The 12,407-nt window shown below is 45.3% G+C and overlaps 1 protein-coding gene across 8 annotated transcripts in view; it reads left to right on the forward strand.

Annotated features, from left to right (window-relative positions):
• The window catches only part of TUB (TUB bipartite transcription factor), a 146,977-nt gene that overhangs the window by 112,636 nt on the left and 21,934 nt on the right, over positions 1-12,407 (forward strand). For 6 of the 8 annotated variants that reach the window (XM_043970316.1, XM_043970317.1, XM_043970319.1 and 3 more), the window contains exons 5-6: positions 8,928-9,083; positions 11,985-12,118. In XM_043970316.1, coding sequence (XP_043826251.1) covers positions 8,928-9,083; positions 11,985-12,118 — 290 coding nt within the window. The remainder of the gene's footprint in view (positions 1-8,927; positions 9,084-11,984; positions 12,119-12,407) is intronic. The other 2 variants (XM_043970321.1, XM_043970323.1) reach the window with 1 other exon arrangement.

The following is a 12,407-nucleotide window of genomic DNA, read 5'->3' on the forward strand; positions in this document are numbered from 1 at the left end:
ACTTACAACTGGAAGGTACTCTAAGGTCACCTCGTCTAACCCCTTTATTTTAGATGAGGAAACTGAGACCCAGAAAGGGTGAGTGGTTTGTATAAAGTTGTCCAGGGTAGTAAGTTATGGAGCTGGGATCCAAAGCAGCTCCTCCTTAGATTCCAGCGCCAGTGCACTCTATTCACTGTACCAGGTTGCCTCCTATCCTGTTTTTAACCCTTCAAGGGTCTGTGACTGCATCTGTATTTGTGTGGGTGCTCTTTCCATAAGAGTAGACCCCACCCCTTCTCCCCCTTAGTTTTGTGAAAGGCTGAGGAAAATCTTTTGTTGACGAGCCTCTTCACACTTAACTAAGCTGGTCCTTGAACAAAAGATGTACAATTCCTAACCTGTTTAGTATTTGAAGGTTTTCCAGATTGGTTTAGAACCTGTCAAAGCTTGTGATCTGTTGGCATGGGCTCTAGAAGTCATTGTTATCTCTTGGATTCATCAGCTTGAGGTCTCAGAGGAGGATGTCAGTGGAGGCTCTTGGATACACAGTAATGCCTTTTTATTCAGAGAGCCCTACTTGTTTGGCCGAGGTTTCAGGGAATCACTTAGAAACTCTGCCTTTATCCTCGCAGTTTCTATTCTACCCTATTTACTAAATCCCCAGTGCCTGAGAAGCAGGCATTTTGGGAGGGAAGAAAGGGGGAAGGAGAAGGAGGTTGAGGCAAATTATAAACAGATGTGAATTTCTAGTTTTCAAAGATTGATCAGAGAGCTTCATATGCCCTGTGGAAAGATTCTGTTGCAGTGCAAAAATTCTAGTAGCACTTTTTTTTCTTCTTATGTTTTATTTCACCACCTAGGGATTTAGGAGCACATATACATACCCTTATGCATGTAGAGAGACACTCAGAGAATACTGTTCCAAAAATTACAGAGGAGAGTTTTTAGAAAAATGAAGAAAATTTAGATAGAAATCCTAGAATGAATTAATCCCAAAGATTCATGTGAAAAGTAAAGCCAGGAAAATACTTCTCAGTCTTTCTCTTCTCTTTTGATGACGACCTTCCTCTCTCCTTTTTTCTCCTAGCTTTGTTTTTCTAAACCGACTGGTTTGGATGGTATTGGTGGGTAATGGATCTGCCAATAACCCTTCTTTAAGCTAGACAATTTGCTTTCCACAGCTATTCAAAAAGAAAAGGAAGGAGAGAGTGGGGAAAATGTCCCAACATTTCTTCCCCAATGAAAAAATTAGCAATTCCTGAAGATTAAACCAGATACTATATATAACATGCATGCAATGTTCATATGTAGTAAATTTCTATATGGTATATTTTCCATATACCTCATCGTCTTCTTACCATCATTACCAGTTTATAGTATGTTGTCCTGTGCCTGCAGGCACCTATATATGCTACTCGGGGGACATATTAATACTCTCGTGACAGCATATATTATTAACCTCAGGCCAGAGAGTCTGACAGCTGCTATTTGCTGCTATCTTTAAGTACTTTAAATAGGAAGTCCAAGATCTGGGCCAGTGGATGGCTGAAGGATATCAAGACTGTCTGCCTCTCCTTTTGAGTAGGTGCCATATGTTGGTTCTACCTCTGAGATTTCCAGTGAATTAAGTGGCAGGCAAGGTGAGGATTATATATTTAGATTTAGAAGGTTATCTCGGACTCCTTTGAATCCAACTTCTTGCTTTTAAACCTGAGAAAACTGAGGCACTTACTGCACATATGGCCCTGGGCAAATCGGTGAACCCCTCTTAGCCTCAGTTTCTTTATCTGTAAAATGAGATTCTGCTAGATGGTCTCCAGGGTCTCTTCCAGATAGAAATCATTTAATTTAAAGTTAGCGTCTATATATTATGGGCAGCTAGGTGGCACAGTGGAGACTCATCTTTGTGAGTTCAAATCTGGCCTCAGACATTAACTATGTGACTCTGGGGCAAGTAACTCAACCCTGTTTGCCTTGGTTCCTCATTTTAAAATGAGCTGGAGAAGGAAATGGCAAATCACTACAATACCTCTACCCATTGCTTTCCTAGGAGAAAAGTAGGCCCTGAGATCAGCCAGAATGTCATCTGTGTGTAACATAAAAGATTTACTTGAATCAACAGAATATAACCCTGATACCTGTGGAAGGCACTTAATTAGGTCCTTGAAGGCTTGGATTTATTTTTCATTCTTGTGATTTCCAAAGGGATAGAGACTGGGTCACCATTTCTGAACCTTTTCTCTGATCCTTTTGTACTTATAATTCTTCCAAAGCCATCCTTGAGTAAGAGTATTGAGGGATGGTCTAGTCTCCCCACAGCTCTCCAATGAAAATGACAAAGCCTCTTCTCTTCTGCAGCATCTCAGATAAAAGGCTGTGTTGGAAAGCATGCTAGCTTTGGCATCACAGGACCTGGGTTCAAAATTTAGCCCTTCCACTTACTAGCAGGGTAAGCTTGCACACAACCTCTCTGTCAGTGAGGAAACTGGACCAGGTGACCTTTCAGGTTGCTTCCTGCTATGATCCTGTGCTCTTTCCTATCCTCTTTCTGTGGCTTTATCTACTCTTCTCCACATTCCACTTAAGTTGTAGTTAAGAACCTGATGCAAAAGCTGTCGTAGAAGCAGCAAGATAGTGCAGTGGATAGAGTGCTGGGTCTGGTATCAGGAAGACTTGAGTTCAAATCCAGCCCCAAACAGTAGCTGTGTGACCCTGGACAAGTCATTTAATCTTTGTGTGCCTCAGTTTCTTCAACTGTAAAATAGGGCTAATAAGAGCACCTACCTTGAGGGTTATTGTGAATAGGAAATGAGATAATATTTGCAAAGTGCTTAGCATGGTACCTGTACACAGTAGGTGCTTAATAAATGTTTGTTCCCTTCCTTCCTAATATTTCTATACCCCCAGAGGGATTATCCCTTGCCCTCAAGCATTCATACACTATTAAAATCTATTAAGATTTTCCATTTTTATCACATCAAGTGCCTGTTCTCCGAGGCTCTATAGCAGTCTTTTTTTTTTTTTTTTTTTTTTAGTGAGGCAATTGGGATTAAGTGACTTGCCCAGGGTTACACAGCTAGTAAGTGTTAAGTGTCTGAGGCCGGATTTGAACTCAGGTCCTTCTGAATCCAGGGCCGGTGCTCTATCCACTGCGCCACCTAGCGGCCCCTACAGCAGTTATTTTAACATTTTCTGCATCTGTTACTTGTCAGTCCTGTAGCATCTCAGTAACATATACTGGCCGTGGTTTAAATTTGTCTTCTCTCTCTTTCTCGGGAAGCAGTATCTTCTGAGAGTCGGGGATTGTGGGTATGGAACATGTGCTTGGTTTTGAATAATTGTCTATTCTGTTTCTTTGTTGCAAGGGAGGGCTCACTCTGAAGTGGGGAATGGAGGTAGGGAGGTGGGTACACCCCAAAATGATTGTGTGAAACCAAGAGGCACCAATATAACAAACAGCAGCAACAACGCAATCCTAGCAGCTGCCGAGAAAATGGTGATTTCTTCTAGTGGACTTTCCTCGAGGTTCAGTTGAAACAGCTCGATCAGCACCAGGCTAAGTACTTCTACCCTATCTTCCTTAGCACCCTAGTTATTGCCCAAAGCCTGTGAAGATGTGCCTTTGCTTACCCTAATGCCGCCATGCACCATGGAACAAAGCTCACTGGGCATGCAACCTACCCTGGGGCTTGAAACAGGCAAAAGGCACATGTTCAAATGTGACCCTGGTTTGTCCAGGGATTCCCAGGGACGCCCCGTGGGGGATTTTCTGATATTCTCTAGTTTTTTGGACTCTTCTCATTTCTAGGATACCTGGGAATATGTATCACACACAACGATCATGGCATTCACAGTCTTACAGAGAAAGGTTGTATTAAAGTGAGGGAAACTTAAAAAAAAATCCTAGAATGAGCAGCCATTAATTTCAGAGCGATGCGTATCCCTAGAGCTTCCCATAGTCTCTGCTGCTGCTTGTGGTGGTGCTGGTGGTGACCCCTGTCCATCAATCCATCAAGCCCAGTTCTCTGGCTGCTTAGAGGTTGTTAACGTGAAGACAATATTGTTTCTCCTTCTTATTTTCCCCAACTTCCTGCTGATTTTTTTTTTAACTCTGTAGCACACAACTCACTAATTTCTTAGGGAAGGTTCATGAGCCTCTTGAGAGAGAGTAGATATAATGTAGTCACTTGAGTTCAGACCTTCTCGTCTGACAGTTACTAGTTGTGTGACTCTGGGCAAGTCACTTAACCTTTTAGTTAAGCCTCAGTTTCCTCATTTGTGAAATGGGGTTAGATAATAATAAATAACATTTTGGAGGGCTTTTAGGATTGCAAAACATCCATTTAATGCATATAGCAACTCTGTGAGATAGGTGCTTTTTTCCCCTCCCCATTTTATACAGATCAAGACACTGAGACTAGGAGAGGTTAAGTACTTTGGCTAGTTAATAAATAAATGTCTGAAGTAGGATTTGAACCCATGTCTTCTTAGCCTCCAGGTCCAACGTGACTTGGAAGCTGCCAAGACCAACTTGATGCCTAGTATCTAATGCCCATAGTACCTACCTCACCAGGTAGTTGTAAAGACCAAATGGGATAATACTTGTAGTTTATAAAGTGCTTTACCTTTTTACAAGACTTTAAACATCATAAGAATACTAATTATCATGAGAGTAACTCTATAGAAAGCAAAATAGCTTACTGTAACATTCCACTCCTGGAACCATGCAGGATAACGTGTGCTATACGCTATTTTTATTATTGGGCAGCTAGGTGGCACCATAGTGGATAGAGCACCAGGCCTGGAGTGAAGAAGACTCATCTTCCTGAGTTCAAATCCAGCCTCGGACACTTACTATCTGTGTGACCCTGGGCAAGTCACTTAACCCTGTTTGCCTCAGTTTCCTCATCTATAAAATGAACTGGAGGGGGAAATGGCAAAACACTCTAGTATCTCTGCCAAGGAAACCCCAAATGGGGTCATGAAGAGTCAGACAAGGCTGAAAAACGATTGAACAACATTTTTATTATCGAGTACTCTAATCTTCTGATGTCATCTCCTTGGTGAAGATTGTGGGCACTATTTCCCTTCTCCTCCGGTGGATGCTGCTTGCTCACCTAGAGGCAGTCTGATCCCTCTACCCTGTTCCACTTCCTCAAGGCACCAGTCCCTCCCATCTTTAGGGATAGAATTCCCCCACTCCCAGCCTCCAGTTATTCAAGTGGAAAGGAAAAAAAAGGGAAGAACGATCTCAAAGACATTTTTTCTTTAGCCAGTTTTGTACTACCCTTGAAGGGCACGTGTGTGTGCACATACATCTTCACTCTTCTTCTACTTATTTCTCTTCCTCTTCCTTTCCTCCATCCCCTCCCACAATGACAAGTTGCAAGGGGAGAGCTGGAAACTGAGAATGTGGCAGCTGTGACGCCAGTCTTGGTTTCCACAAGGACACTTTTTCTGTGCCTTTTGTTAATCATCTGTTGGAGAAGTTGGTCCTACATCGCCACTCTCTGACTGCTAGCTTCTTGCCCACGGTGGCCAGAGCAGGTGCTGAAGTATATCTTAGATCCTGATGTTCAGATAGCTCTTTTTGCCTGAGACTCAGGAAAGCTTGGTCTCACATAATCGGTCATCATCCTTATCAAACTTTATATGTTTATTGGGTTTTACTAGTTTGAGCCTAATGCTTTTATACTCCACTAGACTTGGAGTCAGAAACTGGGCTCAAATCCTGGTTGGATGAATGAATGAAAAAGCATTTATTATATCCTTAACACACGCCAGTCATTGTGCTAAGTGCTAGGGATACAAACACAAAAAGCGATACAGCCCCTGACTTCCAGGAGCTTTATGTCCTGATGGGGGAGACAACAAGTATGGGGTGGTGAGAAGGAGGTCCTTTGTTTCCATATGGGAAGTCAGACTTGGTGAGTGGGCAGTCGGTTGTATGACTGCTTCTCTGTCCTTTCTAGGAATAGTAGTGTTGATTTGGTTAGTCTTCCTAGATATAGAGATGGAAAGCAGTGGTGGGAAGGGATAGTGGGGGTTGGAGATGGAGGCTGATATTCAGGATCATAGTTCTATGCAGATGCTAGGAGAGCAGCAGTGTGGTAGGTATGGGTTCGGACTAGATACTATGGTGAGCTAACTAGCCAATCAGAAATTCAGGGTCCTAGGGGAGTTAGAATATTGGTTCTTCTACCTCCTATCTCTGTGACATTGGGAAAACCATTTAGCTTCTCTGGGGCTCAGTTTCCCCATTTGTAAAATGTGAGATTGGAGTAAATGATCTTCAGGGTCTCCTTAAGGTCTAAATTCATGCTTCTGTCTTTTTTTTTTTTTTGGTGAGGCAATTGGGGTTAAGCGACTTGCCCAGGGTCACACAGCTAGTGAGTGTCAAGTGTCTGAGGCCAGATTTGAACTCAGGTCCTCCTGAATCCAGGGCTGGTACTCTATCAACTGCACCACCTAGCTGCCTCCATGCTTCTGCCTTCTAAGAGGAATCATCTTTGGGGTGTTCCTAGATTGCGGCTCACATTCATATGGTGTTATGACAGCTTGACATGGTAGTTAGAGGGAACAGAAGATTTGACCAACCAAAACACCCTGTTTCTAGAACCTTGCAGGGTAACAATATTTTAATACCAAATAATAGCAATATTATTCGAGTTCCTTTTCCTTACAGGATTGTTGTAGGGAAAACACCATGTAAATGTGAGCTGCTGACACGTTACTATAATATTTGAAGGAGCCTTTATTTCAGCAGTGTGGGGATTCTGAGCCATGGGAACAAACAGGCTCTACTCCCAAGAAACTTATATTCAAGTGGGGGAGATAAAATGCCGTATATATGTAGCTGCCCCTCTGCCCTCATTCTCTCAACCAACCCTTACTCACACTGGCACTCTGGGTCTCCAGAGGGGGATTGTCTACTTCTCCCTTCAGGGGTTAGGGGAAAACTTTGCAAAGACTGGCATTTTCTAATACTGTTGCTCATGAGCCCCCACCTGGTATGCTCCATCAATATCAATGAACCAATTGATATCAAATAACTTTGACAAAGAGATATTTGCTGAAAAGTTATAATATGAATAGAAGTTACAAAAACATGTCTCTAAACCAAGGGGGTGTTTTTTCTGTACTGAGAGTGGGCTCAAATTTGAAGCAGGAAGTTATTGAACCATACATGTAGGGAACACATATGGTCAAGGGGTGCCTCAGTCCTAGGAATCCCTTTTACCTTCTTTGGAGTTTCCACCCCAGGTTCACTTCAGAGTGTGGTATAGCCAATTGACAAGCCTGTAGGACTCATTGTCTTGGCTGGTGGGTCAATCCACTCATTGCTGGGTTAGTTCGTGTAGGTTACCTGATGGTTTATCTGACTCCTCACTGGACTCAGCTGCTGTAACCATTGGCTCCACGGATCCAGTTTGTGTTGGGACCTTGGATGGCCTTGATGGATCTCTCAGTCTCACCGGTTGCCTGGGTCCTCCCGCATCAGAATACTCATTCACCCAAGATCGGGAAAGAATTAACAAAGCGACGAAAATAGAAGCATCATGTGTTCATGGTTACATGGCTCTTGGGTGAGAGATGGGATCCTCAGCTCCTTCCCTGCCTGGGGACTCATGGGAACTCTCATTTGAAGAGTGAGAAGTAGTCACCTAGCTTTTAGGAAGCACCTATAATGTTCCAGGCACTGGGAATACAAAGAAAGGCAAAAGACATTCTCTGCTTTCAGGGAACTCACAGCTTAAGATGGGAGACAACAGGGGCAGCTAGGTGGCGCAGTGGATAGAGCACTGGCCCTGGAGTCAGGAGGACCTGAGTTCAAATCTGGCCCCAGACACTTAACACTTACTAGCTGTGTGACCCTGGGCAAGTCACTTAACCCCAATTGCCTCACCAAAAAAAAAAAGAAGAAAAAAAAAGATGGGAGACAACATCCAAATAGCTATGTGCAAACAATACATTCATAGTAAATTGGAGATTATTTTAGAATGAAGGCACTAAGATTATGGTGGACTGGGAAAGGCTTCTTGTGGATGGGAAACTTTAGCTGAGACTTGAATGAAGCCAAGGAGGCTACAGGGTGGAGATGAGGAGGGAGAGGGTTCCAGGCATGGGGGATATCCAGAGAAAAATCTCAGGAATCAGGAGGAGTATCATGTACCAGGAACACAAGATTGTTTCCTGAAACTTTGTGTGTGCACACTCAGTTCTGGTTCAGCTATCCTTCTGGTTCCTCAGGCAACCTCAAAGCTTTTCATTATCCACAAAATATCTCATGGCGCCATAGTTGTGCTTGGCAGCAAACTGGCTCCCCAGAGTTCCACATGTTGGATTGTCCATAGGCTGAGGATATTTCACATGGTCTGAATAAGGGACTAGGAAGGGAAACTCCATCCATATTCTAAGGGCTGGGCCCTCACCCATTTCCTGTGTATTTATATAAAACATAACAGATTGGTCGAAGCCAGACTAGGGGGCCTTGAATTACCCTAAATCATTTTTGAGTAGCATGCCATTTAATATGCACATAGCATCAGTTATGTTAAATAAATAAAGTTTTCCCAAGAGCCTTTTTAAGCCCATCTGTAATGTCCTTGCCATGACCAGTGCCCTTCGTGCCCTTAGACCTTCCATAAACCTCCACACATTTGAGGGTATTTTTACATTAGCCTTGCCTGAACTGAGTTCAAAAGATGCTAGCTCTAGAAGTCTGAAGAGACCCAGAAGTCATCTGGTCCATGCCTCTCGTTTTACAGACAAGAAAACAGAATCCCAGAGAAATCAAGTGATTTGTCCAAAAACAAGGCTTGCTGTATTGTGGGTACAGGTCACTCCTGCCTCCAGCCTGGCTGGTTGAATGGCACCTGTAATCGGTGCCTTTTGGGGAGTAGTCCACTGCCCCCCAGGCTATCCTGGCTCCTTTTGCCCTGCAGGGAGTGATGGGTTTTTCTCGGATGGTGAGCCAGACCCGAACGTGCAGAACCTGACAGTGGGTCGGTCTGGCTCCAGTAGGAGCCTGGGAGAGGCAGCAGCTGCCGGAGGGCAGCACTCATCCAAGCAGGACCTCCGTGCCACAATGCAGACGAAGGGTGAGTGGCTACACTGGCGGCCAGGATTCAGTCAGTCAGTAAACATTCATAAAATACCTACTATGTGTCCGCCACTGTTCTATGTGCTGGGGAGATGCCTTCACGATACAAGGTGATTTTGGGGCTGGGGGTGGGGGGAGTCAGGAAAGCCTCCACAAAGAAGGTGATACTTCAGTTGAACCTTGAAGGAAACTAGTGAGGAGGGAGTGTATTCTAGGCATGGGGCACATGCAACCCAAGGCATGGATGGAGCACTGTATTTGAGGGACAGGGAGAGGTTCAGTTAGGCAGGACTGGAAGGTGTAGTGTATGTAATAAGTCTGGAGAGGTTGAATCAGCCAAGTTTTCAAGGACTTTAAACCATAGAGATAGGAGTTAATACAGGGTATTCCAAGAGTTTTTAAAGTATTAAAGCTTAACACGGCACTAAGACTTTTGGGACACCTTGACCTTAATCCTTGAATTATTAGGGAGCCACTGGAGTTTATACAATGAGCAAGGGATTTACCTGGACAGACTTGCACTTAGGAAAAATTATCGTGTTATCTGTGTGGAAGATAGGAAAGGGAAATGATTGGAGGTAGGGAGACCAAGGAGGAAGCTATTAAAGCAGTCCTGATGAGATGATGAGGACCCGAACCAGGGTGATTGCTCTGTAGGAAGAGATAGTGTGGAGATACAGAAGCAGCGCCGTCCAGCTCCCACCAACCCCAGTATCGACAGGAGTAGGGGTGTCGATGCTGCCGTCATCAGCCGCCTCAGGGTGTCGGGGGAGGGCCACTCCTCAGGATATAGGTATGAGCGGGGGCTCATTGCTCTGTCACGTTGGGATTCATGTCCTTGTTCAGCAGCATTCCTCCCCATGGGGCCTCCCCTCCTTCTCTTTCTCCTATCCTCCTGATTTTGGGTTCCATAAAAGATGGATGAGAGCCCACTTGGGGCAGTGTTGGAGTAGCTCAGGAAGGAGGTGATGGGAGAAGAGGTGGTGCTCTGGAGTCAGGCCTGGAAGAATCTCCCCATGGTGATTCCCAGTAAAATTCAGAGCCCTTCTCAGTGGCTTTTTCCAGCTCCCAGGTTCTTTATCCACCAATGGCTCGTGTGTTGTAGTGCAGAGAGACCTGGGGCTGGGAGGCGGGACAACTTCAGGTCCTCTGCAGGCTCTCTAGCCCCCTGACTAGGCAATCTTGGCTGAGTCCCTAACTTTCCCATGGACCTCAGGATCCTCCTTTCCAAAATAAAGAAGCTGAATTAGGTGATCCCTAGGGGTTTTCCCAGCTCTGAGGCTGCTGTGACTCCATACTGGTTAAGGTCCTGAGAACCAGAGTCCTCCAAACACCACCATCGGATCCATCCCTGGGCCCTGCTGCATTGAGCTTCCCAGGGCACCAGCTTCTCCTTGGACCTGGCACCAGGGATCACAGGACTATAACTCTTGAGCTGGAAGGGACCCCAGAGACCATCTGGCCCAATCCTTCATCTTACAGATGAGGCTCAGGAAAGATAAGTTATCTACCAAGGTCACACAAGCTACCTTGGATAGCTCACACCCCAGGGAGTAAATATTAGTGGAGGAATTGGAAACTAGGCTCTCTGATCCCAAAGCCAGCGTTCCTGCCAACATATCATACCCCCATCTGTAACTTTGGCCTTTTGCTACTTTCTAAATTCCCCTGATTTCTGCTTCCTCCTCCCCCAAACTCAAGGCCATAAGCCTCCTGATTTTCTGGGGCCCCTAAGCCATCTTTTCTCCCTGGAGTTCGAGAGATCGGCCACTGCCCTCCACTTATCCTGCTGCCGCCACCATAACTGGACCCTCAAGTCTGGCCTCCACTTCCCTCTTTCCCTTCTGCCCACATCTTTATCCTCTGCACCACAAGGGCAGGTGCTCAAGGGTTGATTGACAAGCAAGGACACAAATACTGCATCAGGGTCAGGTCACTGTAAGTGCTCATATAAGAAAACTATGCAGGCTCAGGCTGGATGGCTCTTCCCTTCTAATCTCCTTCACTTAGGCTGTACTTCTGTAGGCCCTGGAGTCCCCAACACCCTCATGACTAAAAGAGAGACCGGCAGCATCTGAGTTCTGCTGGGATGGAGGGTGGCACTCCTCCAGGCTCCCTCTCAGCCTCCTGACTACCTTGCATGTCCATCATCACTACCGGGCAATCACCAAGCCAAACAGAGCCTTCCCCTCCCTTGGCCTCAGGAGCAGAGGCCAGAAAGACCCTGTCTGTACAATCAATTGTTCCTTTTACCCTTAAAACAGCCCATAATCCCCTCCAATAGCATGCACAGATAACCCCCCTGCTGCTCTTAGACTCATTTGAAAAGTCATTTAGCCTTGTCCAGGATGCAGTTTTCTCCTCTGTGAAGAATAGGGGGTGGTGGTATTTAGACTGGATGGCCTTCAAGGCCCCTACAGATTTATGGTCCTGGGAGGCAGGCAGCAAGTCAGAGACTGGAAAATTGGCTTATGATAGGTACTTAATAGAATGGATTCATAGGGTCATAAATTGAGAACTTGAAGGGAACTCAGAAGCCACCTAGTCCAACCCTCTTATTTAATGGAGGAGAAGACGAATGCTTAGGGAATCTGAAGTGAGTTGCTAGTGGTCCCACTGGTAGCATTCAGAGGCTAGATTTGAACCCAAGTCCTCTGACTTCAAAGCCAGTTTTCTTTATGTCAGGGACAGGATTTGGATCCAGTTCCTTAGTCTAGAGCCAGTGCTATTTCCATTGTACTATGCTTCCTTGTAAGGGTAGACCAGGCAGGGGAAGGACCCGGGCCAGGGGCCCAGGTGGGAGGAGTCCAGACTGTCTAGAGATGGACCTTTCTCCTTTTGAGTCAGGTCAGTCCACTGAACTCCACATTCATTTTCGTGCCCTCCGCCCGCTTTGCAGGAATCTCCAGCAGCATGAACTTTGACGAAGAAGAGGAAGAGGATGAAGAGGAGGATGAAGAGGATAGCTCCAGCTCTTCCCAGTTAAACACTAATGCCCGGCCATGCTCCGCCACCAGCAAGAAGTCAAATAAGGTGGGGAGTCTTCAGTGACACTAATTTGGGGCAGAAAAAAAATGGTGGTAAGATGTAGAAGGAATTTCTTTACCATCATAAGGGCACGGAGATATCAGAGTCCAGGACATTTTGGGGTTGGGTAAGAGGGACCAACAAATATGGTGAATTGTAGTTATGAATGGTGGGAAATTAGTTTGAAACTTGAATGCCGAAGCTGAGGAATTTGCTCTGTGAATCACAGAAATGACTCATCTGAGGTTACAGCTGGCCAAATGATTCAGACCCCGAGATAAGTGGGGTTGGGGAG

This window comes from Dromiciops gliroides, chromosome 6 (genome assembly GCF_019393635.1).
Source record: "Dromiciops gliroides isolate mDroGli1 chromosome 6, mDroGli1.pri, whole genome shotgun sequence".
Classification (NCBI taxonomy): Eukaryota; Metazoa; Chordata; class Mammalia; order Microbiotheria; family Microbiotheriidae; genus Dromiciops; species Dromiciops gliroides.